The following is a 27,118-nucleotide window of genomic DNA, read 5'->3' as shown; positions in this document are numbered from 1 at the left end:
AAATTAAAAACATTACCTCATAGACACAGACTAGATGTACAATATAAGCAGCCTCCTTTTTCATTTAAGTATTATACAAAAAATAATAATCATCCGAACAAAAGTATATTTCCTTTGTCAAAAACTATGTATAGTAATCCAATTCATGGCGATCCGTTTCTTTATATGAAATTTTCAAATGTACCAAAATAAAATCCAGTTATATATACTTTTATGTAATTTATAGTATTCAAGTGGGTTCAACAAACCATATAATATTAATGCAAAAACATATAATGCCAAAGCTTTTAAAGATGGGAAAATTCAAATTCAGTTTTATTTTTTATTTTAATTTTTTTTGTTAATTTAAAATCTCGATACGTATTACAGAATTCATAAATGGTTAATGACTAACAAACAAATCTTAATTACAAGCCAATTCCTCCAGATATGTTCATTTCAAAAATTTGTGAAAAAATACATTTGTAATTTATTTACGAATATATTGTAATATAAATGATTTTTTTTTCATTTTCATTTTAAAAAAGCAATATTAAAAATGCAGCCATGAAACGGACTTTTAGTTTCCGCGTGTCCGGGTGTTCTTCACCTCAATTATCTCATTTTGGTTATCTAGCAACCTACTTAAATTAGTGCAGATAGATTTGTTACGAACATATCCTCCTCTTCTCGATACGGATAAGAATTTTGGTTTGAAATTCAGAACAGTAAAACAATTGTTCACGTAAAATCGAAATATTAACCTACATGCCCTCATATAATTTTCCCGAATATATATCAATTAGCGTTTTCTATAATGAAATTAATTTCGTGACTTTATTCAGATTTTTTTATGGAATAAATTTAAAGAGACGTTGTTCCATTAAAGTTACTTTAAGATAATAAAAATATAATTTTATTAATACAGAAGATGTTACTCAATGCATGTTATTTGAAATATTATTTGTATGGAAATGAAATGAAACTGAAAATACAATAAGGTTGTATTTAAATCAGATGTCGGGTTTTCTAGGCAGCCATCACAGGGCAAACTTGAGCCCAATGGAATGCAATAATTTCTCTGAATTGCGATGAAGGTATAAGATGCGATATTTATTACTGGCTTTCGAACCAACAATGATAGCGCGGCATTCTTTTTAGGAGCTCAATGCTTATCATTACATCACCATTATCATCATCATTACCCTGCGTCATTAAACAAAAATTAAATTCTAGGGAAAAGAAAAAGCTTCAAAGTGACAAATCTACTAAAGAGTTAATCAAAGTTAAATTGTCGATAACCATTAATAACAGCATAAATATATGTACTAAATTCGCACGGCGTATGCATATTTAGGGCTATATTTCTTTCAGTTTACAGTTCATCTTCAAAAATGGGCACCAGCATACGCATACAAGGAAGCAATTAATTACTCGATCGCTTTGTCCATGAAGTCAAGAAATCGTTTGGCATATTGTTCGGGATCACAGGTAGAAATTCCATCTACATTACTTCCATACTTCACAGTTTTAGCTGCTTTGGCGGCCTTAAAAATAGAATTATAAATTAATAAACGAATTTACCTTTTGATCGTTAAATAAACAATGTCAATACATTAAACAAAATATGTTTTACATTTAATGATTATGAATATATATATTTTTTTTACAAAACATAGTGAAAAGTTAAACACTTTCAAAATCCGTCCTCACGAAACGAAATATTAAACAGTCCAATTAAGAAGTTTGAGATACAGTACTTTGAAAAGGCCTGTTTTATATCTTAAAGTACAAAATATTACAAATATTTTCTGAAAATTTTAAGTAAGTCGAGCAAAAACTTTCCGAATTGTTCGATAATTAGCAAAAAGTTCTCTGGAGCTCGTGCGTGTAAAATCTCAAATCGTTTCCCTCCATAGCTTTCAACGAAATATTTACATCTTGCCTTTTGAATCTAGTGTGTGCTCGAAGGATTTTTTGTTTTCTAATTTCGATTTTTTATAAACTGTTGGTTCTTTTACGAAAATCTGGAAAAAACTTTTTGAAAACATGAAAAAATATTTCGTTCTAAAGATTTTTCATTTCTAATTTCGATTTCTTAAACAGTTAATTGTTGGGTTTTTTCCCCGAAAATATGGGAAAAAAATTTTTGATTTGATTTTGCTGGCTAAAAATAAAGGTTGTTTATTAATAAAACGAATTTTTTTGTTTGATTGATTTTAAACAAATGTCCAAGGATTAGTGGTGGGCACCACCGGGAGCTTCGATTGAAACTCAATCAGCATAAAGAGACATTACTTTGAAAGTTATTATTTTTTCTGAATTCTGGCAAGTCTAAACTTTGCTGCTTTGTTTTTCAGTTTTTTAAACAAAAACCCCAAATTTTTATTTGCATCTTTTTAGGTATAAATAAATATGGGTAATATTCTGGTTAAGGTCCCGTAGCGAATAAAAATAAATAAGAACAGATAGATCATACCGTCAATAAAAAATTCACAATCGTGTGATCTGTTTTAGAATTACCTCTCTCTGAATAAAACCCAGTGCTGAACCGACCAGAGTTTTTTTAAGAGGACTTGCTCTATCCGTGCATACCCATTTTATGGTAGCTTCGAATTTGGCGGATGCTATTTTAAAGCCCAGCAAATGATTTTTTAATTTTTTTTTTTTTTTTTTTTTAAATGTATTGCGTCTAAACAAGAGGACCAAAATAGAAAATTACCTAAATATTTTTTTCCATTTAAAATACGGCAACTGATACGGGGACGTTTGAGATGGCAATCACGACAGCAGTATTGCAAATTTGTCAAAGTATCACGTTCTGCGTGAATTTTTAGCAACACTTGCAACAACAATATGTTGTGCCGTCACTACCAATATACAATACTGTTGCTGTACTGCTGTAATTATTACGTAGCTCGGGCGCACCTAATATTTTCCGTTGCCATTTAACGTTCTTTCATGCAAGTAAACACCAACTGAAGGGTTTTGGATGAAAAATATAACATTAAAACATAAATTACAGTTTAAAATTCTAGACTTCTAAAATTAGATAAATAGAGCTGTGTTTCGGCCAACACATTAAACAGATGAATTATCAAAATTAACTTTTACATGAAGCGAGTCTAAATATGCAATACATACGTAGTCTACATTCTATCTTTGTCCTTACCTGTTTTTTTACACCATATTGTGTTAGCACATCTATAATGGCAATAAAATAAATTTCTCTCCTTTCTGTAATTACAAAAAAGAATGTTATTGTTCATTGAAATTTATTTGATTATAAAAGCTGTTGGTATTTACAAAATTTGCAATAAACCGAACCAATATTTGGTAATATTTTCATAACCTTACCTTTACCCATTTCAAATACAAGGTGCGTTCCAAAGTAAACAGGACTTAAACTTTATTTTATTCAAAAGGGTCTCTTTCTGCTTCAATACAGCTTTTTTCATGGTTCAAAAGCATGCCAAAAGATTATTTTAGCTCGTTGGCCGATATGGCCGTCAGTATGCCTGTGAAAGCCAAATGTATTTTTCTGAAAAGGAAGAAGTCGCTAGGTGCCATATCAGGCGAATACGGAGAATGGTTAAGGGAGCGTCGATCGATGATTCTGATTCTGATCAATTTTTGGTCATCAGTCAATTTGTGCGGAATAAACCGTGCATATACCTTTCGTAAGCCCAAATGTTCGGTCAAAATGCGATAAATTGATGTTTTGAAAATGTTTAATTCCATTTCCATGAATGTCATTGATGATTTCGGCTGATTTTTGATGAATTCACGCACAGTTTCGATGGGATTTCCGGTGATCACGGATTTTGATTGGCCCATATGTTGATCGTCATTTGTTCTCACGACCACTTTGAAAACGTTGAAACCACTCGTGCACTCTGCCTTGGGATAGGAAATCATCGCCATAAACTTGTTTCATCAATTTAAACGTTTCGGTAAAAGTTTTACCAATTTTAAAACAAAATTTAGTGTTGGTTCTTTGTTCGAAACTCATTTTCACACCGATAACACAAACGTAATGACACTTAAAACGCAATAACTTCACTTCCAATCGATGAAATGTCATGAAATTCTCACTGGACAATCGAAAAAGACAGCATCAACACATAGATGGCGCCACCAGGGCGCTAGTTCCAAAAAGTCCTGTTTACGTTGGAACGCTGCTTGTATAACATAAGTTGTAGTAGAAAAATGGTTTGTAAGAATATAATATGCTAAAATATTGCTTAAAATATTATCAGGCTAACATGCTCGTAAATAAAATAGTTACATAAAATTAATATTACCTTCAACGCTCGGAATAGCGTAGATATCCACTTCATAGACAACTTCCTTATATTGTGCACCGCGCGGTGAGTCAGGTGGTGTATTGTAAGTCCATCTACAATTTAAGTATTTATATGTTTGAATAATATATGTATGATGTTCAGTGAATTTACCTTTCTCCACTATCACATTCCTCGCTTTCGCTGTTTTCGCTTCGTGCAGTCCCTTGCGAGTTTTCCCCTTGTAATGCTTCCTCTTCAGCACGAACACAGTCATGTATGCCGACTAAGAGCGAGTAGTCCATTATGTGCAACTTTGTAAGGAGCTTTTGTAATAAAACAAACCGATTTGAAAAAAATTGAAAGTTCATTAAATTATTGAAAAATTAACTTTTTACTTACATCAACATCACTTGATAAAGTGTCCAACAATTTTGTTTTTGCTTCTCCAATTTCAATCTTGACTTTTTGCTTTATAAAGTCATTATCTTTGTATGTAGGTAAATACTTTTCTAACTCCTTTTCAGATGCCTCACGATCAACGGTACTCCCTTTTAAGTCAAATTTCCTTGAAGCATAAATTAGTTAAAAAAATATGCTAACAATAATTTGAAATTGATTGTAATTTAAACTCACTTGTGTATGGTTAAATGGGAACTAAATATATTCCTCATAACGACAAAATAATGTTGACCGCTTTCAACCGTTATTCTATACATACCCAAATATTGTGGTAAAAGAGTTTTGCCATGTTTTTCAACGATGTACTAATAAAATAAAGACACAATTTTAAATTAATTTCAGACAAGATAAATAAAGACAATTTACAATTATTGAAAAATAAAAAATAGCTAACATAAATAGAAACAAAATTCCTGAGGCCGCCATTTTGTTAATTTTTGAAACAAAAAATCCTTCGATTAGGCCCAGGATTATCTATTTATAAAACTAATTTTTTTGTCGGATTGATTTTAGATGAATCTCCAAGGACTTATGGTTGTCACCGCAAGTACCTTTTTTGGAACTAGGTCAACACTAGTGATGAGCGATATTTCACTACCCGTGATTTGTTCACTTTGATTGAAAAATCGCAAATCGCAACTGCGATCACATTTTATAAATAGCAGTTCGCTTCTATGAACTGCGATTGCGATCGCAGTTCGAACCTGTGAATTGCGATCGCAGTTCGAACCTGCGAATAGTACAGTACATGCGATCACAATAGCAAATAGCAGAAAAGTAGCAGCTTTCTTCAGGGCATTGTATATATACATATATGCGTATATGCTATTTTTCGTCATAGCGGTTTGAAGTTTTGAGTATAACGTTCTTATAATTTTTAATAATGGCAGGAAATTTATCAAGGAAAAGAAGTGAAGTATGGCAGATGTTTGAAGTAGTAGATGAAATATATGCAAAATGCAATATTTGCAAAACAAAAATTTCATATAAAACATCTTTAACAACCAGAAGTATATAATTAAATTTTTAATTTTACTTATTTGAAAGCTTTTGTGATGAATTTAAAAAATTAGCTTAGAGTACAAATTGAAACTCTTTTCATGGTTGCAATATTCATAAACATTTAAATTAAGTTTTTAATAACACTGAGTAATAAATTATATGAATTTTAATAAAAATGGAGTTACTTTCACTGTTTTATATTTATTTATTCTTTTATTAAGATGCTCTTATAATTATTTCGTTTAACCGTTTCGTTTAATTTAATATTATTTAATTTAAAACAAGAACTGTAATTAATTAATTTCAGAAAAAAATATGGAATAAAAAAATTACGGGTTTTTAATATTTTCCCAAAGATTAGGAAACTCCCGTTATTAATTTGGTCTTGAAAATATTATTAGCGGGTATTCAAAACATTCTGATGGATTATGGAGTTCATAGTTTTTCTTTGAAAATATTAAAAGCGGATCATACCAACAAACAAATGAACTATGCAATAAGCTCTAAGTTTCAGGTAGCCGAACCGCTCCAACATTTGCAAAAATGTAGTGAAAAGAAAGGCGGAAAAACTTGACTCGAATTACAGGAACCAAAAGAGAATTTGCCGCTAATAACGAACACTGTAAAATCGGCAGAACCTGCAGCTACAACAACAACAAAAAGTCTCCGTTCAAACGTTGACTTAGTTGCGATCGCAATAGCAATATAAAATCACAGTGATTTAAAAATAGCAATCACTGAAATCACAGATATCGAAAAATCGCAATATCGCTCATCTCTAGTCAACACAAACCACTATAACTTTGGAAATAACTTTTTTTTTTAATTTTCGTGACTTCAAGTCAACACATTCTATAATAATGCCATATTACTACTTTTGTAAACTGACACGATTTATTAGCAAAAAAATACTGAAAATTCTCATTTTTTCGTGCATCTGGTCACGGTCGGCTTCACTGAATCACCGCTTTACCCATATTTACGGACGTAATCGTTGGGAGTGTTTTCGTCAATACGTACGTATTGACACTTTTATAGAAGATTATACCTGCTCGATTAAGTTTTGCAGCTTGAATTATTTTACCCAGCAGCATATTGAAGAAGTCACACGATAGAGAGTTGACTTGTCTGAAACCTCGTTTGGTATTGAACGGCTCGGAGAGGTCCTTCCAGATCCTGACGGAGCTTTTGGTATTGCTCAACGTCAGTTTACACAGCCGTATTAGTTTTGCGATGATACCAAATTTAGACATCGCAGCATAAAGGAAGCTCCTTTTCGTGCAGTCAAAAGCAGCTTTAAAATCGACGAGAAGGTGGTGTGTTTTGATTTTACTTTCACGGATCTTTTCGAAGATTTGGCGCATAGTGAATATCTGATCAGTTGTTGATTTGCCAGCTCTAAAGCCACACTGATAACGCCCAATCAGTTTGTTGATTCATACAATCCGCTCGATAGAAACTTAAACGCGATGTTGACGAGACTTATCCCACGGAAGTTGCCGCAGACCGTGGGGTCTCCCTGTTTGCGGATTGGGCAGAGCATGCTTAAATTCCAATCGTTGGGCATGCTTTCGTCCGACCATATTTTACAAAGAAGCTGACGCATGCTTCTTATCAGTTCTTCACCGCCGAGTTTGAATAGCTCGGCCGCAAATCCATCGGCCCCCGCCGCTTTGTTACTCTTCAGACGGGTAATTCCTATTCGAACTTCTTCATGGTCGGGCAATGGAACATTTGCGCCAAAGTCATCGATTATCATCGGCAGTACGGAGAAGTTTTCCCTTCATAATTTTAGTATGCTCTGGGCATCGATTTCTAGATCACTTCTGGCGGTTCTAAATGAGTATGCTCTAGTCTTGAAACCGTCTGTTAGTCGCCGCAGTTTGTCGTAGAATTTTCGAGCACTACCCTTGTAGGCCAGCTGTCTCTTCATACTCTGGCATTTCGGCCTCTCTTTTACTGTCGGAAAATGCGTTTCGCTTCCCTCTTTAACTCTCGATACCTATCCCATGCCGCAAGTGTTTTGGTCGATCGTAACGTTGCGAGGTAGGCTGTATAGAACATACAGCCTCTGCTGCGACACGGCACTCTCCATCGTACCAGCTGTTCTTTTGCATTATCCGAAAACCAATGGTTCCGATTGCAGCTGTACGTAAGTAAATGAAATGAAATCCCACAGTTCCCTTATACCGAGTTGTTGGTTGGTGGTGTTTCGATTCGGAGATATCTAGGGTAGCTTGGTGAATTTTTCTATACTCGAATCTAGTACTACAGAGAACCATATTTCGGTCCCCGGCCAAGTCGATCAGCCTCAACGCATTTGGGGATGTTTCCTCATGGAGGCTGAATTTACAGACTGTTTTGCCAAACATAACTTCTTTGCTCACCCTGGCGTTAAAGTCGCCAAGCACGATTTTGGCTTCGCTTCGATGCGGATTATGGCTAGACGTTCATCCACCGGAGTGATTAACAGTACCTGGCGACGGAGTCTCTCTCCCACCACGAACCAACACCGAACTTGCGCTCATTTATATTGCCACTGCAATAAATGCCACAAGGACCTACTCGCCTCAGCTCTTGTCCCGCCCATCGCATTTCTTGGACAGTGGTGATGACAGCCTTCATTTTCACGAGGACACTAACCAGCTGGGCAGGGGCACTTTCTCAATTAAGGGACCAGACATCCCATGGGGGTTTCCATTCCGAGACTTTTCATTGGGCGCGTTTTTTACCTGTAGAGTTCCAAACCCAACGCACAACCCTAAGGAGGCGATGTTTCGCCTTCAAGCGGATGTTCTTTGGCTAACAAGAGGATACTTGGTTTAGGACCGGAACTCGTGAGCAGCCTGAGCCATATATAAAAGAATCCTTTCTGGCCACTCCTAACTGAATGGCTATCAGAGAATTTTCTTTACTTGAACTTCTAAAAATAATTGCCTCCATTAACCTTCGACTTATCCATAATAGACCCTGATATATCAAATATATGTCAGCCGACCAATGAGTCTAAGCATGACACTAGCCATCTCTTTGCATGCCCTGCTGACCTCACACATTCGACACTAGGGTGGGTCGATCCCGGACTTTTTTGATTCGGGATTTCTAATAATGCGGAAAAGTTGCCTTAGTACTTCCTGATTCCAATGCAACTTTTTGTTTTGAGATCGGATTGCATCTTCAACCCCAACTCCGGCCTTGAATTTTCGGAAATTCGCCTAAAATCGTGAAATTGTCTACCTAGCGCCTGAAATGCGCACCTCATGGCAAAATGTATAAAACAAAAGTTATTTGTCACGTCATTTGCTACCGAAATGGTATATGTGATCATGGTCGTAGGACGAACCGTTCCCGAGATACGAGCGAAAAGGCGGCGCGCCACAGCGCAAGGTGAAAATTGTTGCAGCTCTCAGCTAACCTGTATTGGTCACCCAGAACCCACCGCGTGGAGATGGCTGCTCTTCGGGTTCTTCCCAAGCCCAACCTAAGCAACCAACCATATGTCAAGCTTGTTTTAGTCTGAATCTGTGTCAAATTTATTGATAAAATCAGATTTTGTACTAAACTTTGGCACTTGTTGCCTAGATTTCAGTGTAGAGCGTATAAAACGATCACGAGATTGGGAGCCAATAACTTTAGAAGATGCCTCTGTCACCAGTTTGACGGTTCTCTCGACTGCCACGGTGTGAGAGGGGAATTCACTAAATTTCCATACCTCTGCAGTGTCTCCCGACAGCCCTTTTATGAGTTCTTCGTTAGAAACTGAACAAAGAACTGGTGGAACAATCAAGGTAATAGTCTTCCAGTTAATCATATCGTAATAATTATTAGCTTTGAAATTCAGCTTTGGCACTTTATTACATCCAACCCTTCCATTTACAGTGTCAGACTCTGCTTCTCTGGCTGCCAGAAGACGGCCAAGGGCCAACTTTCTGACTCCTATGCGTTCATCAGTCCTCATACTAAGGATAATGTTTTCTGGAAGAGCAAAGAAAGCATTCTGTTGAGTGGATGAATCGACAACCTTGCGCAGTTTAGCAGGTAAGTATCTCGACCTTTGAATTGCAGCATAGAGATGGCGCGAGCCATCTTTGATTGAACTTGTGAGAACTAAATATCTATACAGAATTTAGTGCACACAACCCATAAAGTCACACCCTATTGTTCACAAGCATGCATACGCAGCGGTAAAACCACGCCACTTCTACGAACACAAGAAGATGGAGAAACCAGACATGCAGATAAAATGACAACAAGAATGCATACGCAGCGGTAAAATCACGCCACGCAAACAATTCAACAATAACAAGCATGCATACGCAGCGGTAAAACCACGCCACCGCCAGCAACATACGCAGTCCCAGCAACAAACGCCATCCCAACGCAACATGTTGCGAATGTGCTAGCACGCAGCACAGGCTTGGTGGGGAGTTAGATGGCGGATGATCAGTCAGTCAGCACGGGACTGTGACAGCGTACGCACGTTTGGCATCAGACTACGCAGTGAGTTTATCCTCTGGCTAGTCTTGGTGCCCTGACTTGTGAACACCGTCTGTTAAGGGTGAGCTTGGTAGTGAGTTTATCCTCTGACCAACTCAACATTTAACATCGCGGTCGCTAACGCAGTCTTCCGGGATCTTTACGCGGTAAAGTGATTAAAAGGACCTCTCCAGCGTAGCAGAGGAGCGTAAATGTGTACACCAGTACAGCGTTATTGAAGCCTACACGAGCGTCGGCAGAAGTAGCCGAACGTAGTCGTCGTAGCACGCGAGTGTGAACGTGTATAGCAGGGCAGCGTTAGTGAAGCCCACACGAGCGTCGGCAGAAGTAGCCGAGCGCAGTCGTCATAGCAGAGGAGCGTCAACGCACGCCGAAGGACATTGTCAGCGAAGCCTACGCGAGCGCCGACAGAAATAGTCGAGCGTGGTCTAGCACGGGAGCGTCAACGCACGCCGAAGGACATCGTCAGCGAAGCCTACGCGAGCGCCGGCAGAAGTAGCAGAGCGTGATTATCGTGGTACGGAGTAGCAAGTCGTCTAGCACCCAGGAGCGCAGCAGAGCTGGAAACGGTATTGCCCTAACGGGGCACACCGAACCGTTACCCTAACAGCGCCGTCCTCGGGGACGACAGTACAACGCAGGAGACGAGTTTGTAACTTAAATTAATATATATATGTTACATATTAATATAAGCTAAGTTGAAATAAAGTACGATTCGCAGAAGAGCCCCAACATTTACAAATTTATTGTAACGGGTCGTCTCGACAGGATAAAATCTATGTCTTACTAACTGTATTGCCGTGCCTATTGCCTGTGGAGACTCTATATTGTTTGCCATATATTGTAAGCAATAAGCTGTCACTTCAGCAGTTTGACAGCGCAGTTTTCATTTCTATGAAAATTTCGAAGAGGCAACATATCCCATTTACACATATGCCGACGGCATTTTCATTTCGGTAATATGAAATTTAGAAGAGCGAATATTAAGACGATTGTGTTGTGTTATATTATAAAAATAAAATAAAGTATATTTTCAAAATAACATTTTTCAAAAAAAATAATATTTAGTTTAATATTGTTAATTATAAAAATAAAATAAAGTACATTTTCAAAATAACATTAAAAAAAAAAATGAATATATAGTTTAATATTGTTAATTTACAGAATAATTATGCAAATTGGGTTGGGAATGAGCGAAGTCTTAAATTTAATAAACTTATACAAGCATAAATAATCATTTCTCATTTTAAATTTATTATTTTAATTGGTATATAAAATTTATGGCAGAATTATTATATAGTAGTCCAAAAATATGAATTCTTATTTTTCCAGAAATACATTTGTAAAAAAAAATATCTTTATCCCTTTCTTACTATCTTATTTTTCCCAGGAATACATTTGTAAGAAAAGGATCTTTATCCTTTATTATTTTATTTTTCCCATTAATACATTTGTAAACAAAAGGATCGTAATCCTTTTTTATTTTCCTTTTAAAGATTTAAACAGTTCAAGAGCTCAAAACATGCGCTACATCAGCTACCTACCCGACGGCATTTCGCAATGTGATAAAATAAGTTTTTTAAGAGCTCAAAGCATGCGCTACATCAGCTCGAACCTACCTACCCTGCGCCTTTGCGTAAATGATTATGTTATGATAACAAATGCCCACATACAGATTTGGCAATGACAATAGCAATAGATTTGACAGTTAGTAAGACATAGATTTTATCCTGTCGAGACGGCCCGTAACGAACCCTGGACACGGCGAGTATACCTCAGCAATTATACTTGTAAGAAGCAGGGGCAGCAAAAAGCTTCGTTACAATTGGCGCCCGAGCAAGGACCCTGCGGATCGTAAAACATCAGGAAAACGTTTAGTACGGAGATGGCAGATCTAACCACATGAGAACGTGTCCAAGGAGCAACTAATCTCCTTCGCACAGAGTCTGGGAGTTGACCACATAGGCACCACGCGGGAGATTCGTAAGCGCATAACTACATTGGCAGCCAAGGCGCACGGAGACCCGGAAGTAGAGGAACAATTTTTAAAAATGGAAGCTGCATACAAAACAGGTGAGATCGCTTCACGAGACGAAGGCGATCAGAGGACAACATTCCCACCAGATCAAGACAGAGGGACCGCGAGCACTTTCGTGGAATCAGCCGGGCTACAGCCGCCACAAATCAACAGGTTACTTCAACAGAACGACGTTGCACCCATCATCGACCAGGTGAGGAAGTGGTCCGTGAAATACGACGGTGGGCGAGACCCATTAGCGTTTGTCGAGAGATTAGAAGAGCTCTCCGAAGTGTACATGATAAATGTGGACATCCTTCCAAGAACCATGCCTGAATTATTGTGCGGTACCGCTCTCCAATGGTATCGCTACAATAACGAACATTGGGAGAGTTGGACAACTTTCAAAAAGGACTTTCTGCGCTTCTTTTTACCAGCACGTTACTTCGAACGCCTCGAAGATAACATACGGCAACGAAGACAACACGTGCAAGAAAAGTACAAGGACTAAGTTCTAGCTATGCAGAGCTTAATGCGACACGCTGGGTATAATCCGGAGGAGTGACTGGAGAGAATTTTTCGAAACAGTCACACAGATTATCTGCTCTACATTCGGCGGCGAGTTCGAGACGCTAGCCAAACTCATCACACTGGCAGAAGGGTACGAAGGGATATATGAAGGACAACGACGTGGAGTAGAGCCACCTCGACGGGAGATGACGAGATACATCATAAGTGACCTCGAGGTGAGAAATGCATGTAGGCCGTTACCAGGTCCACCACAACACCACGCGACGGTGGATGCGCATCGCCAGCAACCATCCACGAGTAGAGCCGTTAGGCCGGGAAATGTATGCTTCAGATGTGGCCAGGTAGGTCACTATGCTAGATGTCGAAATCCCAGGAAACGACCAAGGGTTTCGCCAAAGATAAGGCGCGGCGGACCCACGGGACTCAGCGCCGAACAACCAATAATTATGCTTCAGGAACGCGGCCGGCTATACGCCCTAATCACGCTTGGCGGAGAACCGGCGGAAGCCGTCATGACACCGGCGCTTCGAAAAGTTTTATATCACCACGAGTTGCAGAACGTATGGACGCAACCGGGAAAGGTAATAAGGTGACCGTAGCTATCGAGATACAAATGGCCGATGGCACCACCAGCAAGGTATTCGACGCCGTGGAGACCAATATTCAACTCGGACCGACATCACTAAAGGCAGTGTTACACGTGATGCCCAGAGCGATTGAAGACGTCATACTCGGATTGGATACACTGGGGAAAATGGGAGCTATAGTATCTTGCGGAGGTCACCAGGTAGTGCTGAAAGCGTCAGATGCACAGCAATCAACGACCTCCCGCACCATGTCATCCGAAGCCGTAAGCAACGTGACCCTAACCACGCCAGACACACGCCTGCAAAAGCGTAGGATGAAAAGGAAAGGAAGACGTAAGCTTAAGTGCAGTAGGGTCAATCGACCAGAGAAACGAAGCGGCTCATATACGTGACTCCTTAGACGAGGAACTTCGAAAATTCGAAAGTATAAGGCAAGCAACGACGATGGCTCCACAATGCAAATGGTGGCGAAAGCGAGTAGAAGTTCGCGCAAACCCAGAGAAGTGCGCGGGTTACATGGAAAAGGATGGTCAACTTTACGCCACATTCCGCGTAGATCTCAGAATGAAGAGGCTGTACCCAGGAAGCTATGCTATCTATACAGAATTTAGTCCACACAACCCATAAAGGCACACCCTATTGTTCACAAGCATGCATACGCAGCGGTAAAACCACGCCACTTCTACGAACACAAGAAGATGGAGAAACCAGACATGCAGATAAAATGACAACAAGAATGCATACGCAGCGGTAAAAATACGCCACGCAAACAATTCAACAACAAGCATGCATACGCAGCGGTAAAACCACGCCACCGCCAGCAACATACGCAGTCCCAGCAACACACGCCATCCCAACGCAACATGTTGCGAATGTGCTAGCACGCAGCACAGGCTTGGTGGGAAGTTAGATGGCGGATGATCAGTCAGTCAGCACGGGACTGTGACAGCGTACGCACGCTTGGCATCAGACTACGCAGTGAGTTTATCCTCTGGCTAGTCTTGGTACCCTGACTTGTGAACACCGTCTGTTAAGGGTGAGCTTGGTAGTGAGTTCATCCTCTGACCAACTCAACCTTTAACATCGCGGTCGCTAACGCAGTCTTCCGTGATCCGGGATCTTTACGCGGCAAAGTGATTAAAAGGACCTCTCCAGCGTAGCAGAGGAGCGTAAACGTGTACACCAGTACAGCGTTATTGAAGCCTACACGAGCGTCGGCAGAAGTAGCCGAGCGCAGTCGTCATAGCAGAGGAGCGTCAAGGCACGCCGAAGGACATTGTCAGCGAAGCCTACGCGAGCGCCGACAGAAATAGTCGAGCGTGGTCGTCGTAGCACGGGAGCGTCAACGCACGCCGAAGGACATCGTCAGCTAAGCCTACGCGAGCGCCGGCAGAAGTAGCAGAGCGTGATCATCGTGGTACGGAGTAGCAGGTCGTCTAGCAGAGCGGGAAACGGGACAAGAGTGAAGGAACTCGATGAAAAAATATTTATGTGGAGACCAGTCCGAACGTGTCCTTTGGCGTAGGTGAATGAATGTGAGTGATAGCACTCGGCGAAATCAACGTCAAGAAGTGTGACCGCAAGCCGATTTTCACCTTGCGCTGTGGCGCGCCGCATTTTCGCTCGTATCTCGGGAACGGTTCGGTAGCAAATGACGTGACAAACAAATTTTGATTTATACATTTTGCCATGAGATGAGTATTTCAGGCGCTAGGTAGACAATTTCACGATTTTAGGCGAATTTCCGAAATTTCAAGGCCGGAGTTGGGGTTGAAGATGCAATCCGATCTCAAAACAAAAAGTTGCATTGGAATCAGGAAGTACTAACGCAACTTTTCCGCATTATTAGAAATCCCGAATCGAAAAAAGTCCAGAATCGACCCACCCTATCCGACACCCCTCTCCCTTTAGTCCAACCCCGACGAAACAACGCGCTTCCTGGGCCTACCGTTGGATGACGGCGATGCCAACTTATCTAATCCTTACCCTCCTCACGGGGTTAGGTACCGTTACAAGCACAAGAACAACCATCTGATGATCAACACGTCAATAGAACAAAGGAATTTGTGCTAGAGAATCGACTATTATCAGTCAGAGATTTTACTGGAATGGTTGGAATATCGGAAGGATCTGTGAAAACCATTTTGAAAGATCGTTTGGTCATAAGAACAATAGATGCAGTATACATTCAACCAGATTTTCGTAAATTTTTATGTTAGGTAAATGGGGGCTCGGGAAGTATTTACTCGATTAACCCAATTTTTGATACACAGATTTATTATTAGGAAAATATATGTGAATTTATAATTTTGCGGGCGAATTCAACTATAGATACAGATATTCGGTACCTACAGTCATTATTCGTGCAATGTTTTATCTCGTTATAATATGTATATTAATTTCTGTTTGATTTGTGTACTTGAAAATGAAAGAATCAACTTAAATTTAAAATTGTAGTATATGGGATGTAGTCGTGGTTGTGGTCCGATTTCGCCCACTCCGAAAAATGTCTCGTGCTAGATATGTGATTTCTCCAAGCCAAGTGACAAGCAACGCTGATGGTCGAATTTTCACATAAATGACAAAAATGTTGTAGAGCCGTCTCACACCATCTCGGAGTTAAACTTTAATATTTTTGGCGTATTTAGTCCCCTTTCATCATTTTTACACTGTCGGTAGGAGTTCTCATAATATAATATTTGCGCTAGGCAAATTTGGTTGTTACAGATTGAGTGGTTTAGGAGATATGTGTACAAAACTTATTAGCGGGCCTTTTTAATCGTTTTTGGCCAAATTTTTGCCAAATTAGAGTTCTATATCTTAAATTAATGCTTAGTTATGTCACTTTATAGGTTTTCCGATTACGTCAATCTACGAACTCGTAATTTTTTTTTACTACGGACCCACATACCATCTAGATATCTCAATTTTTTACTAAGTTACATCTTGCACGGACGGTCGGACGGACAGACTGACAGACCGTCATCCGGGTTTTAACTTTAAATACTTACATCTATTTCGCTTAGTTTTAGGTGATATATTCAGCCGTTAGATTAACAAAAATATTATCTCTGTAGTAAATCTGCAAGAGTATAAAATATGAGGCTGGATAACTGGACTTTTGCCCGACAACTCTTGGTTTTTGCACCACGATAATGCACTGTCACATACTGCATTGGATCTATGTGAGTTTTCCGTCAAATTTTCAACCAATATTGTGCCGCTTCGTATGATTTTTGGCTATTCTGAAATCTTAAAAAACAGCTCTGGGAAAACCGACTTGAGTCAATTAGAGAGATTAAACGTGGATCGCTACGCGCATTGAAATCTATTCCGGAAATTTACTTTACGGTTTACAGTATTGGAAAAAATGTTGGCATAGATTTTGAAGAAACAATTGAAAATGTTAAAACTATGAACCATTTTGCAAACAAACGTAAAGATAAATGTTATGGAGTTATGGGTGAAAATACTCACTGGGTGATATTGCTTTAAAAATGCATGCATACGTTCGATTTCCTCCGATGTCAAGCTCTTTATTATAAAAAATTTATCATAACTTTGGTAAAACTGCGCTCCGGATTTACCTGATGAGTCAATACGTAATGGCTGTGAGCGAGTTAATGACTCGCGATAATCAACATCATCAACACTGAATCGCTCACGCAAGTTCCGAAATACTAAAGGACAATATTCTTTGACTTTGAAATGTGACGGCATATTTTCCCTAAAATTCAAACAGTACATTTTGTGTTACTCGCAAATTTTTTTATATTCATACTTATTAAAAAGATGATTATCAACTTTGATTTTTGAGAATGCACGAAAGTCATCTGGCAAAAGCATCACAGGAATATTAACATGACTTAGTTCATTTATCTGAAATTATAAACAATAAATACATTTTTAGTTTTACACCAGTTATACAGAACAATAATTTATCTTTACCGTGTGATTAATGCCCCACATAAAAACGCTCAGAATCGGTTCGCTGGCACGAAAAAGTTTTACTTTTTGATGCTTTACCCGAAAATGTTTTTTTTTTAATACACGTGGCTGCGAAGACGACATTTTCTTGTCCATATTACAAAAACTTTCTGGTTTGACGATTGCTAAATCGGTTTTATCTATGTCTCCTCCTTTTAATAAAAGTTAGACATCAAAAAATATTACTGTAAAAAATATCTCTTGTTCAGTGTGAACTGCAATAGAGGTTATTGTGCGTATGGGGAATTTCGATGGATGTACCATACGATATCTGCAAAATAATAAAAACAAGAGTATAGAAGCAGAAAGATCGAATATGTGCGCACAATTTTATAGTACAAAATTTAACAACATAAAAATAAATTTTAAAATCTTTCCTTTTACCCTGCCTTTATTCTTTATCTACCGAAACAAGGAACTCACCTAGGATGTTTTTGAAATTAAAGTTTCTTAAAATGTAAATGGCCTTTATTAAAATTTGGATTTTTATGCACTCAGATGTTTATCCACCAACACTTCTTAAAACTATTTGTGAAGTCTAACAGCATATAGTTGTAATATATAATTCGATAAATCATTTCGCCTAGAAAGATGTTACAAATGGAAAAGTAGCATAATTAATAAATTCCTCCCACAAAAGTTCACCACTAATAATTTCAGCTTTTGTAATTTATAGCAGTATATCGATTTCCGTTTAGTGTGCGAAAAATCTATATGTAGATATGTATGAAGATTTACTGCATATAATGAACAATTACCTTGACCGTTCCCATGACAGTAAAACATTTTATCTTTTAAATTTGTGTGCGTTAAAAAATAAATTTTTTAATAATTGCAAACAACTCTTTGGATATTTCTATTTGACCAACTAAGTGTATGCTGCGATTATTTTTCAGTTAAATGATTTTTCAGCTCTTAACGCAAGAAATTGGCTCGACAACTTTTATTCGCAACGACCCCTGTGTCTTCTTGTGTTTTCAATTATTTTAAAATAAAATCTTTAAACTCCTTATAGGATTCGTCAATGTCCACATTTTGTATAATTGTGTGGAAATTTCCTTCGGTAACTCATATGTTATCTATTGTTCTGCAGTCGCAAGACGCTTCTGTAATGATTCTTCCGATTTTGTTTGACGCTTACGCAAACGCAACTCCCAAACCTTCAGCGTTGGTGGATTGATGTAGACTAGATTAGGATTTAAATCCGTTTTTTTTTTTTGATCTGCTCGACTCTTTGTGGTTCGATGTCCAGAACGTACACTTTACCGGATCTTTGTATATTACGAACTCCATGTTTACTTGTATCGTATATATTACCACTAAAAACTGCAGTTTCTATAAATTCAGTGTAGCTATTTTTTCTCCATTTTATCCTTGTCAACGAAATAATAATGAACACCACGTTTTTCTCCGGCGCGTGGAGAACGTGCTGTGTATGATATCCTAAAACCAAAAATCTGAGGAAATTCTTTGAAAAGCTTCTCCAGAAATGTAGTCTTCCCAGAACCCGAAGGACCTTCCATTGACATCCAGCCGAAAACTATAGTTAGCAGTGAATTACAAAAACATTAAATTCAACACAGTATTTAGTTGAGAATTACTCCTTTTACTTCAGGTACTGTAACACGCAACATGAATACAATTTAACAGTGGAAATGATTAACCATTCAAACCAAAAACTCTGAAAAATAAAAACAAAAAACAAAACAAATATATTGACGAAAACGAAGAAAGTTAGACATAAAGTCAGATATAAAAAAATCTATCAGTCAAGTACTTTTTGAATTACTCGATAATTAGGAAAGGTTCTCTGGAACGTTGAGAGCAGGTAGCTAGCAGCAGCTGCAAAACTTCAAAAGCGTTTTTCTCGAAACTTTGTTTTTTTTTTTTTGAATTGCTGACCACTGCAGCTATAGAAGTCAATGAAATTTATAAAGCCTTTTGGAAATATCTAAAACTAGTACTCAAAATTTTGTAAAATTCTATATGAATCTTTAGGGATTAGTGACAGTCACCGTCAGGAAGTTGGATCAAAACTGAATCAGCACAAACAACCATTACCTTTATATTATTAATTTTACAAATTCCCGAAACCATACTGATGCTTGGGGATAAATTTTAGAATAGCATCCCCCGGATTTAAAATTGAGTATGTACGGAAGGAGGAAGTCCTCCAAATCAAGAAAAATTATATACATAGATGCCGCTGACTTATGGTTTTTGAGATATTTGCTTTTAAAGGTAAAAAATGCAACTATTTGAAATGCGTGTTTTTCTGATTTTAAATGAATTTTACACTTCTTTTAACTTTTATATCTACTAACACTTCACTAATTCGTTTCCACCCATTTATTTTATAATAAATAGTGCAAAAATAACTTTTATTTAATATTTAATTTTGGATCAATTACAATAACAAAAGGGTTGCATTCTAACCAATAATCGGTGTTGCCTTATGTACATATTTTATAAAAAAAAAAAAAATTAAGACAACTAATGATACCCCCGTGGCAGGAAATAAATAACACATTACTAGTTTTCCGCATAGAATACCTTTCAGCATTGGCGGCCTTCGGCCACGCTTTAATAAGAAAAGCAACCTGGTCGGACCAGCACCTTGGTGTCTTCAGTACTTTCGTCCTTATTGGGTTGGCTGCTTTCGGCCTTTCAAAACAATAACCCTGGCGGGCCAACACTTGGGCGTTTGCAGTTCTTTGGTGTTGCATTCCTTTTTGCGTTGGCGGCCTTCGGCCGCACTACAAAAAATAACGTCGGCAAATCCAACACCGAGATTTATCAAGATAATGAAAAGTCTGAAATATTTTACATTACTCATCAAACGATAGTGAATTTCGTATTGACGGCACAATGTTGTTGTTGTTGTTGTTAACGGTTTGCTAATCCCCGTTAGGATGGTAAGGGTTGTTTGTGTTGTCGTCGAGGTCATCTAACGGTAGGCTCAAGAAACGTGCTGTTTCGACGGGGTCGGACTAAAGGGAGGAAGGTGTTAGATGGGTAGGGTTTGTAGGGCATGCAAAGAGGTGGCCAGTGTCATGCGGAGACTCGTTGCATGCAGGACATACATTAGGTATGTTGGGGTCGATTCTGGATAAATAGGAGTTTAACCTGCTACAGTATCCAGAACGAAGTTGCGCTAGGGTCACTCGCGTGTCTCGCGGCAACTGGAGCTCTTCGTCTGCAATAGGTGGTGGTTTGACTCCAAGAACGCCATTCAGGGGAAGGGAGTCGGTGAAGGTGTTGATGGCTCCACTGTGAATGGCGGTCAGTGCCTGTCGAAAGTTAGTTGCGTCCGAAGTCTGGTCGGCGTACTGTTCAATGTCGTCGACATAGTCGAGGAATGACCTCTTGATGCTCCTGGGAGGCGGTTCCGCTCCAAGCAGGTGGCTGCAAGGGTGATTCCTACGGAAACAGCCCAGCAGGAACTGCCTGGAGAGAAGTTGATTATGCTCCTTTACAGGTAGCATGCGCGTCTCACTGTGGAGGTGTTCAATGGGAGACATCAAAAGGCATCCTGTCGTGCTCCGGAATGCTGTATTCTGGCAGGTCTGAAGTTTCCTCATCTGCGTAACCAGGCGACCATATTGGTGCTGCGTAGTTGAGGACCGCCATTGCCCGACGTCAATATCGTGCGGTCATCTGCGTACGAGGTAAGGAAACCCCCCCTGGTGGTTGAGGAAGTTTCGAGATATAGAAGTTAAACAGTAACGGGGAGAGGACACCACCCTGCGGAACCCCCTGTTTAACTCTTCTCAGTTTAGATGTTTCACTGCGAAATAGTACGGATGACTAACGACCGTTCAGATAGTTCATGGTCCACCTCTCTAGCCTTGGAGGGAGAGTGGTTTTTTCGATGTCCTGCAGGAGCGCTGTGTGATTGAGCGTGTCAAATGCTTTTGACGGCACAGTCTTCATTTTTATTCGATTACAATATATGGTAACACAAATTTTTTGTTTTGTTTGCAACCATTTTCTTATTGTATGAATAACGGGATTTCAACGATAGTTAAATATGGAATTATAGCTACTTTTGCTCTATTTAATACAAAACAAAGGTGTAGAAACAAATTAGTTAAGTGTTAGTAGATACAAAAGTTATAAATATATTTAAGTGTAAAATTCATTATAAATTGGAGAAGCACGCATTTTAAATAGTAAAATTTATTAATATTAAATGCAAATATCTCAAAAACAATAAGTCAGCGGTCTGGATCTGGAGGACCTCCTCTATCCACACCCATTTTAACCCCGAAATCGGAGAACGTTATTCTAAGTCCCAGCAATGCTTTGTTTTTACTTTTATAAAAATACTATATTATATAACGGGTGATTTTTTTGAGGTTAGGATTTTCATGCATTAGTATTTGACAGATCACGTGGGATTTCAGACATGGTGTCAAAGAGAAAGATGCTCAGTATGCTTTGACATTTCATCATGAATAGACTTACTAACGAGCAACGCTTGCAAATCATTGAATTTTATTACCAAAATCAGTGTTCGGTTCGAAATGTGTTTCGCGCTTTACGTCCGACAAATTTTGTTCAGCGATGAGGCTCATTTCTGGTTGAATGGCTACGTAAATAAGCAAAATTGCCGCATTTGGGGTGAAGAGCAACCAGAAGCCGTTCAAGAACTGCCCATGCATCCCGAAAAATGCACTGTTTGGTGTGGTTTGTACGCTGGTGGAATCATTGGACCGTATTTTTTCAAAGATGCTGTTGGACGCAACGTTACGGTGAATGGCGATCGCTATCGTTCGATGCTAACAAACTTTTTGTTGCCAAAAATGGAAGAACTGAACTTGGTTGACATGTGGTTTCAACAAGATGGCGCTACATGCCACACAGCTCGCGATTCTATGGCCATTTTGAGGGAAAACTTCGGACAACAATTCATCTCAAGAAATGGACCCGTAAGTTGGCCACCAAGATCATGCGATTTAACGCCTTTAGACTATTTTTTGTGGGGCTACGTCAAGTCTAAAGTCTACAGAAATAAGCCAGCAACTATTCCAGCTTTGGAAGACAACATTTCCGAAGAAATTCGGGCTATTCCGGCCGAAATGCTCGAAAAAGTTGCCCAAAATTGGACTTTCCGAATGGACCACCTAAGACGCAGCCGCGGTCAACATTTAAATGAAATTATCTTCAAAAAGTAAATGTCATGAACCAATCTAACGTTTCAAATAAAGAACCGATGAGATTTTGCAAATTTTATGCGTTTTTTTTTTTTAAAAAGTTATCAAGCTCTTAAAAAATCACCCTTTATATATACATATTTTAGTTTTTTAAACGATCAAGAATTTATATAGAGAAATGCTTGTCAGAGAACATTATACATAAGTATATTTGCATCATTCAAGCGATCGTATTAGTATTAAATTTACGTTGCCTTAGACAACTTTCGGGTTCATTTCGATTTGTCATGAATTTGCAGTTCATACATTTTTTGGGAAATGTTTAGTATCGCGCCGGTTTAGTCTCGTTTATGGAGAAAAACAGGAGGGGGCTACCCCCTCACGCCCCCTTATTGGAAAGAGGAAGGATCGAACTTTTTAATAAATCCCCCCCCCGACCCCCTAGAGCCCCTATAGACCTGTAGGGAGCCCTTTGAAAATGACCAAAAATCAGTGTTTTCGCTCATTTTTCCATACAAACTGAAACCAATGCAACCCAGCGAACATTTTTGTATGGACAAGAAATCGAAATAAAGAAAACCAAAATGTTTCAGTGCAATGTACATACATATTTAATTGCATCTATTAATGATACAAAGGGATCCGTGGTGACCGAAGTACTTTCGTGTAGTACTCCTTTCTGCGTTGGCGTTTTCTTAATCTGGAGGATCAGTTCTATCCAACCACACCACTTTTAACCCTGAACCCTAAAGCCGACCCTAGAACTCCTTTTTGCGTGGGCGGCCTTTGGCCGCGCTTTACAAAAATAACCCTGGCCGGTCCAACACCAGCTACGCCATTCACAGTTCAAATTAGGCAGTCATTTTGGTTTTTCGCATTATTGAACTCAATGCAGAAAAAGGTGTATTTTATTTAAAGATTTACGGGGAAACTTTAGTATACGATCCCACGATTTCAGGGTTAAAAGTGGTATGGTTGGATAGGGCTGATGCTCCAGATTAAGAAAATATATAATTGTTGCCGCCGCAAACTTATAGTTTCCGAGATATTTCCATTTAAAGTTGAAAATTTTGCAAATTTTAACTTGCAATTTCTCGATTGCTAGTAGTTATTTAATTCATATTATGCCTTTTTTATGCACTTATACTTCATTACATTGTTTCTACATATTTATTTTTTTAGTAATTATTTAGTTATTTGCTTAAAATAAGCATTTTATATTTTACACAATTTTCATTCCATGCACAATAACAAAAGTATTCCGTGTTTACAGATATTAAGTGTTGCCATAATTACACATATATCAAACGAATAAGAATGGATATAAAAACTCAAACGCAGAAAACAAATACTATCTGAAATAAATTTTCCATTGTAATAAGAAAATTTTTAAGGCTTTATTGGCGGCCTTCGGCCGCGCTTCAAAAAAAATAACCCTGGCCAATCCAACACCGGGGTGTATCAAGTTTTTTTTTTAATTAAAACTCCTTTTCGCGTTGGCGGCCTTCGGCCGCGCTTCAAAAAAATAACCCTGGCCGATCCAACACCGGGGTGTATCAAGTTTTTTTTAAGTAAAGCTCCTTTTCGCGTTGGCGGCCTTCGGCCGCGCTTCAAAAAAATAACCCCGGCCGATCCAACACCGGGGTGTATCAGGTTTCTTTTAAGTAAAACTCCTTTTCGCGTTGGCGGCCTTCGGCCGCGCTTCAAAAAAATAACCCCGGCCGATCCAACACCGGGGTGTATCAGGTTTCTTTTAAGTAAAACTCCTTTTCGCGTTGGCGGCCTTCGGCCGCGCTTCAAAAAAATAACCCTGGCCGATCCAACACCGGGGTGTATCAAGTTTTTTTTAAGTAAAACTCCTTTTCGCGTTGGCGGCCTTCGGCCGCGCTCAAAAAAATAACCCTGGCCGATCCAACACCGGGGTGTATCAAGTTTTTTTTAAGTAAAGCTCCTTTTCGCGTTGGCGGCCTTCGGCCGCGCTTCAAAAAAATAACCCTGGCCGATCCAACACCGGGGTGTATCTGGTTTCTTTTAAGTAAAACTCCTTTTCGCGTTGGTGGCCTTCGGCCGCGCTTAAAAAAAATAACCATGGTCGATCCAACACCGGGGTGTATCAAAAATCTTGATATATCAAGAAAAAGGGCAATGATTTATGTATTTGGGGTATAGTCCTATTTTTTATTCATTTTTATTCGTTTGATAAATGTGTAATTATGGCAACACTTATTATCTGTCAACACGGAATACTTTTGTTATTGTGCATGGAATGAAAATTGTGTAAAATATAAAATGCTTATTTTAAGCAAATAACTAAATAATTACTAAAAAATAAATATGTAGAAACAATGTAATGAAGTATAAGTGCATAAAAAAGGCATAATATGAATTAAATAACTACTAGCAATCGAGAAATTGCAAGATAAAATTTGCAAAATTTTCAACTTTAAATGGAAATATCTCGGAAACTATAAGTTTGCGGCGGCAACAATTATATATTTTCTTAATCTGGAGCATCAGCTCTATCCAACCATACCACTTTTAACCCTGAAATCGTGGGATCGTATACTAAAGCCGACCCAGATTTACAAAGAAATTAACAATCAAAAGTAATTAAAAACATTACTAGTGGTTTTTATAATTCATAAGTATTATATGTGCGTGAAAATGTATCCATAATTGGTTTGGTACAATGCACAACAGATGAAAATACACTGGCATATATTGAGAAATTTGCAAAAAATAGCATTTTTTAAAGTGAATTTTTGGAAAAATTTGTGATCCGATTTTTATAAAATATGTTTTAAAATAAATTTCGATAATTTAAGCATACATGCGTGTTTAAAATTTTCAGTTTGGTTCTCTCGTTTAAGTACAGTGAGCCAAAATTAACCGGCGCGATACTAAACCCAACCCCATTTTTTAATTCTTTGAATAAAATTAAAGAGTATTTATAAATACCAAAAAAAAGAAGGATTTTTCACCAGAATTCACTCGAAAATGTCAAATAAACCTTAATTTAGTTAAAATTTTCGAACACAATTTAGTCTCTTCACCAAAATATTTATTAAGAGTGATTAATAATTACTTTAAATACTATTTTCATTTTACTTTGTACAAATTTCAGTAATACATGAAGACTCAACTAAAAAGTTTAGATTATATACACACACATTTGAAATGTGAACAACTTATGAACGTATCATATTCCTATGAATATACACATGGTTGGTTTTAATTTCAGTATTTGTTTTCGTAAGAAATATTATATTAACACTTATACCTTAAAAAATTCTTCTCTGGTCGCTTTTAATTTAATTTCAATAAGAACAATAATTGAGATGAATTCAATCAGTAATTTGTAGTCTGCAATAGTGATGGCCGATATCCATCGAAGTTTGTTTTAATGTGATATTCGATACATCAATGGATTTTCTTACTTATGTTAAGCAATCTGTTTGCTAAATAATTGTTGTCCCAATTACATATTGCTAGCAACAGACTGTCATTTGAGTGTTATGACAGCTCAGTTCACATTTTTGTTTGGAGCGGCAACATATACAATGATTCCGTCACATGGTTCCATTGTCTGCTGTTTTTATGTTTTGTTGCGAAAATTGCAATATAGCAAAATAAGATTGAAAAAGAAAATTGTAAGAACATGTGGAAAATATTAATTAAATACACAAATACATGTATGTGTGTATGTATGTATGTATGGATAAGTTTAGTAAACATTTTAATTACAATTGTTTGCATTTGCATACACATAACTAAGCACTTATTTTATAATTAAATTTAAACTGGTAAATTCGCATTATTCAAAAACCTTTCAAGCCCTGAACCATACAAAACAAGAAGGAATTGTTTTCCAAAAACTCGTTTGTTAAAAATAGTAGATTTTCTACTATTCCATTTGCTTTTAAAATATTTAAAATATAGTTAAATAAAAAAAAAAAATTCTGAACAGTTCAAGAGCTCAAACATGTACTTCTATAATTCGAACCTGCCTGGTTGATGCAAATTCACAAACGATTATCTCATTATAACAAATGACCACACAAAAATTTTGCTATCAGGGATAAAGAGATGTCCAACTTCTCTCTCACTGGAAGTGAGTGGATTTGTTGCATTGTTCAATACCACTTATAAAATATGTAAAACAGTGAAAATTAAACGAAGTTGTGAAATTTAAATACATTTGATAAAACATTTTGTAATGTCAAACAACACAGTATTATTTTCAATAAAAAAATTTTTAAAAACATTTATTGATTGTGAGCTTGAAAGCTTAAATCCTTTATTGGGTATTGAAATGTCAAAAGTCAATTGTCTTAACATACCATAAAAAATTAAAATAGTTTCTCTTTATATTAATTAACCACTATATAGTAATTTTGTACGTACTAAATGTTGTGCGTTTTAATTTAAATGCCCAAAAACGGAGTGGAGGTCTTGATCTTCCTCTGCTTCCCGTGGCGGGTACTGCGTCGAATACTTTCAGAGCTGGAGTGTTTTCATCCATCCGGACAACATGACCTAGCCAGCGTAGCCGCCGTCTTTTAATTCACTGAACTATGTCAATGTCGTCGTATATCTCGTACAGCTCATCGTTCCATC

General features: G+C 37.9%; 1 protein-coding gene, 1 long non-coding RNA gene and 1 pseudogene across 8 annotated transcripts; 1 reads left to right on the top strand and 2 right to left on the bottom strand.

Annotated features, from left to right (window-relative positions):
• Positions 1–308: 308 nt before the first annotated feature.
• Positions 309–25,938, bottom strand: LOC105224919 (phosphatidylinositol 5-phosphate 4-kinase type-2 alpha). Of its 6 annotated transcripts, none has more exons than XM_029550275.2 (11): positions 25,782–25,869; positions 17,769–17,928; positions 17,307–17,616; positions 17,140–17,237; positions 16,836–17,085; positions 4,899–5,029; positions 4,665–4,830; positions 4,437–4,588; positions 4,284–4,378; positions 3,152–3,216; positions 309–1,526 (listed from the first exon to the last, which is right to left on the bottom strand). In XM_029550275.2, the coding sequence occupies exons 3-11, from the start codon at positions 17,439–17,441 to the stop codon at positions 1,410–1,412; spliced, it is 1,209 nt and encodes a 402-aa protein (XP_029406135.1). In that variant the 5' UTR covers positions 17,442–17,616; positions 17,769–17,928; positions 25,782–25,869; the 3' UTR covers positions 309–1,409. The 6 variants fall into 6 exon arrangements, 5 of the variants coding, with proteins under 5 accessions (XP_029406135.1, XP_049316580.1, XP_029406132.1 ...); XM_049460623.1 differs by lacking the exon at positions 25,782–25,869 and adding an exon at positions 18,104–18,442; XR_003845797.2 differs by lacking the exon at positions 17,769–17,928 and adding an exon at positions 2,702–2,957 and having other exon boundaries at positions 1,300–1,526; positions 25,782–25,938.
• Positions 18,261–18,874, bottom strand: LOC125779681 (guanylate kinase-like; annotated as a pseudogene).
• LOC125779573 (uncharacterized) lies at positions 23,685–24,349 on the top strand. 2 transcript variants are annotated; one of them, XR_007423347.1, is made up of 2 exons: positions 23,685–23,966; positions 24,155–24,349. It is a non-coding gene; the product is annotated as an uncharacterized LOC125779573 (long non-coding RNA). The 2 variants fall into 2 exon arrangements; XR_007423346.1 differs by having other exon boundaries at positions 23,685–24,061.
• Positions 25,939–27,118: the final 1,180 nt, after the last annotated feature.

Source organism: Bactrocera dorsalis, chromosome 6 (assembly GCF_023373825.1).
Source record: "Bactrocera dorsalis isolate Fly_Bdor chromosome 6, ASM2337382v1, whole genome shotgun sequence".
Taxonomy (NCBI): domain Eukaryota; kingdom Metazoa; phylum Arthropoda; class Insecta; order Diptera; family Tephritidae; genus Bactrocera; species Bactrocera dorsalis.
Note: the sequence above shows the minus strand (reverse complement) of the source record. Positions and strands in the feature narration are given on the sequence as shown.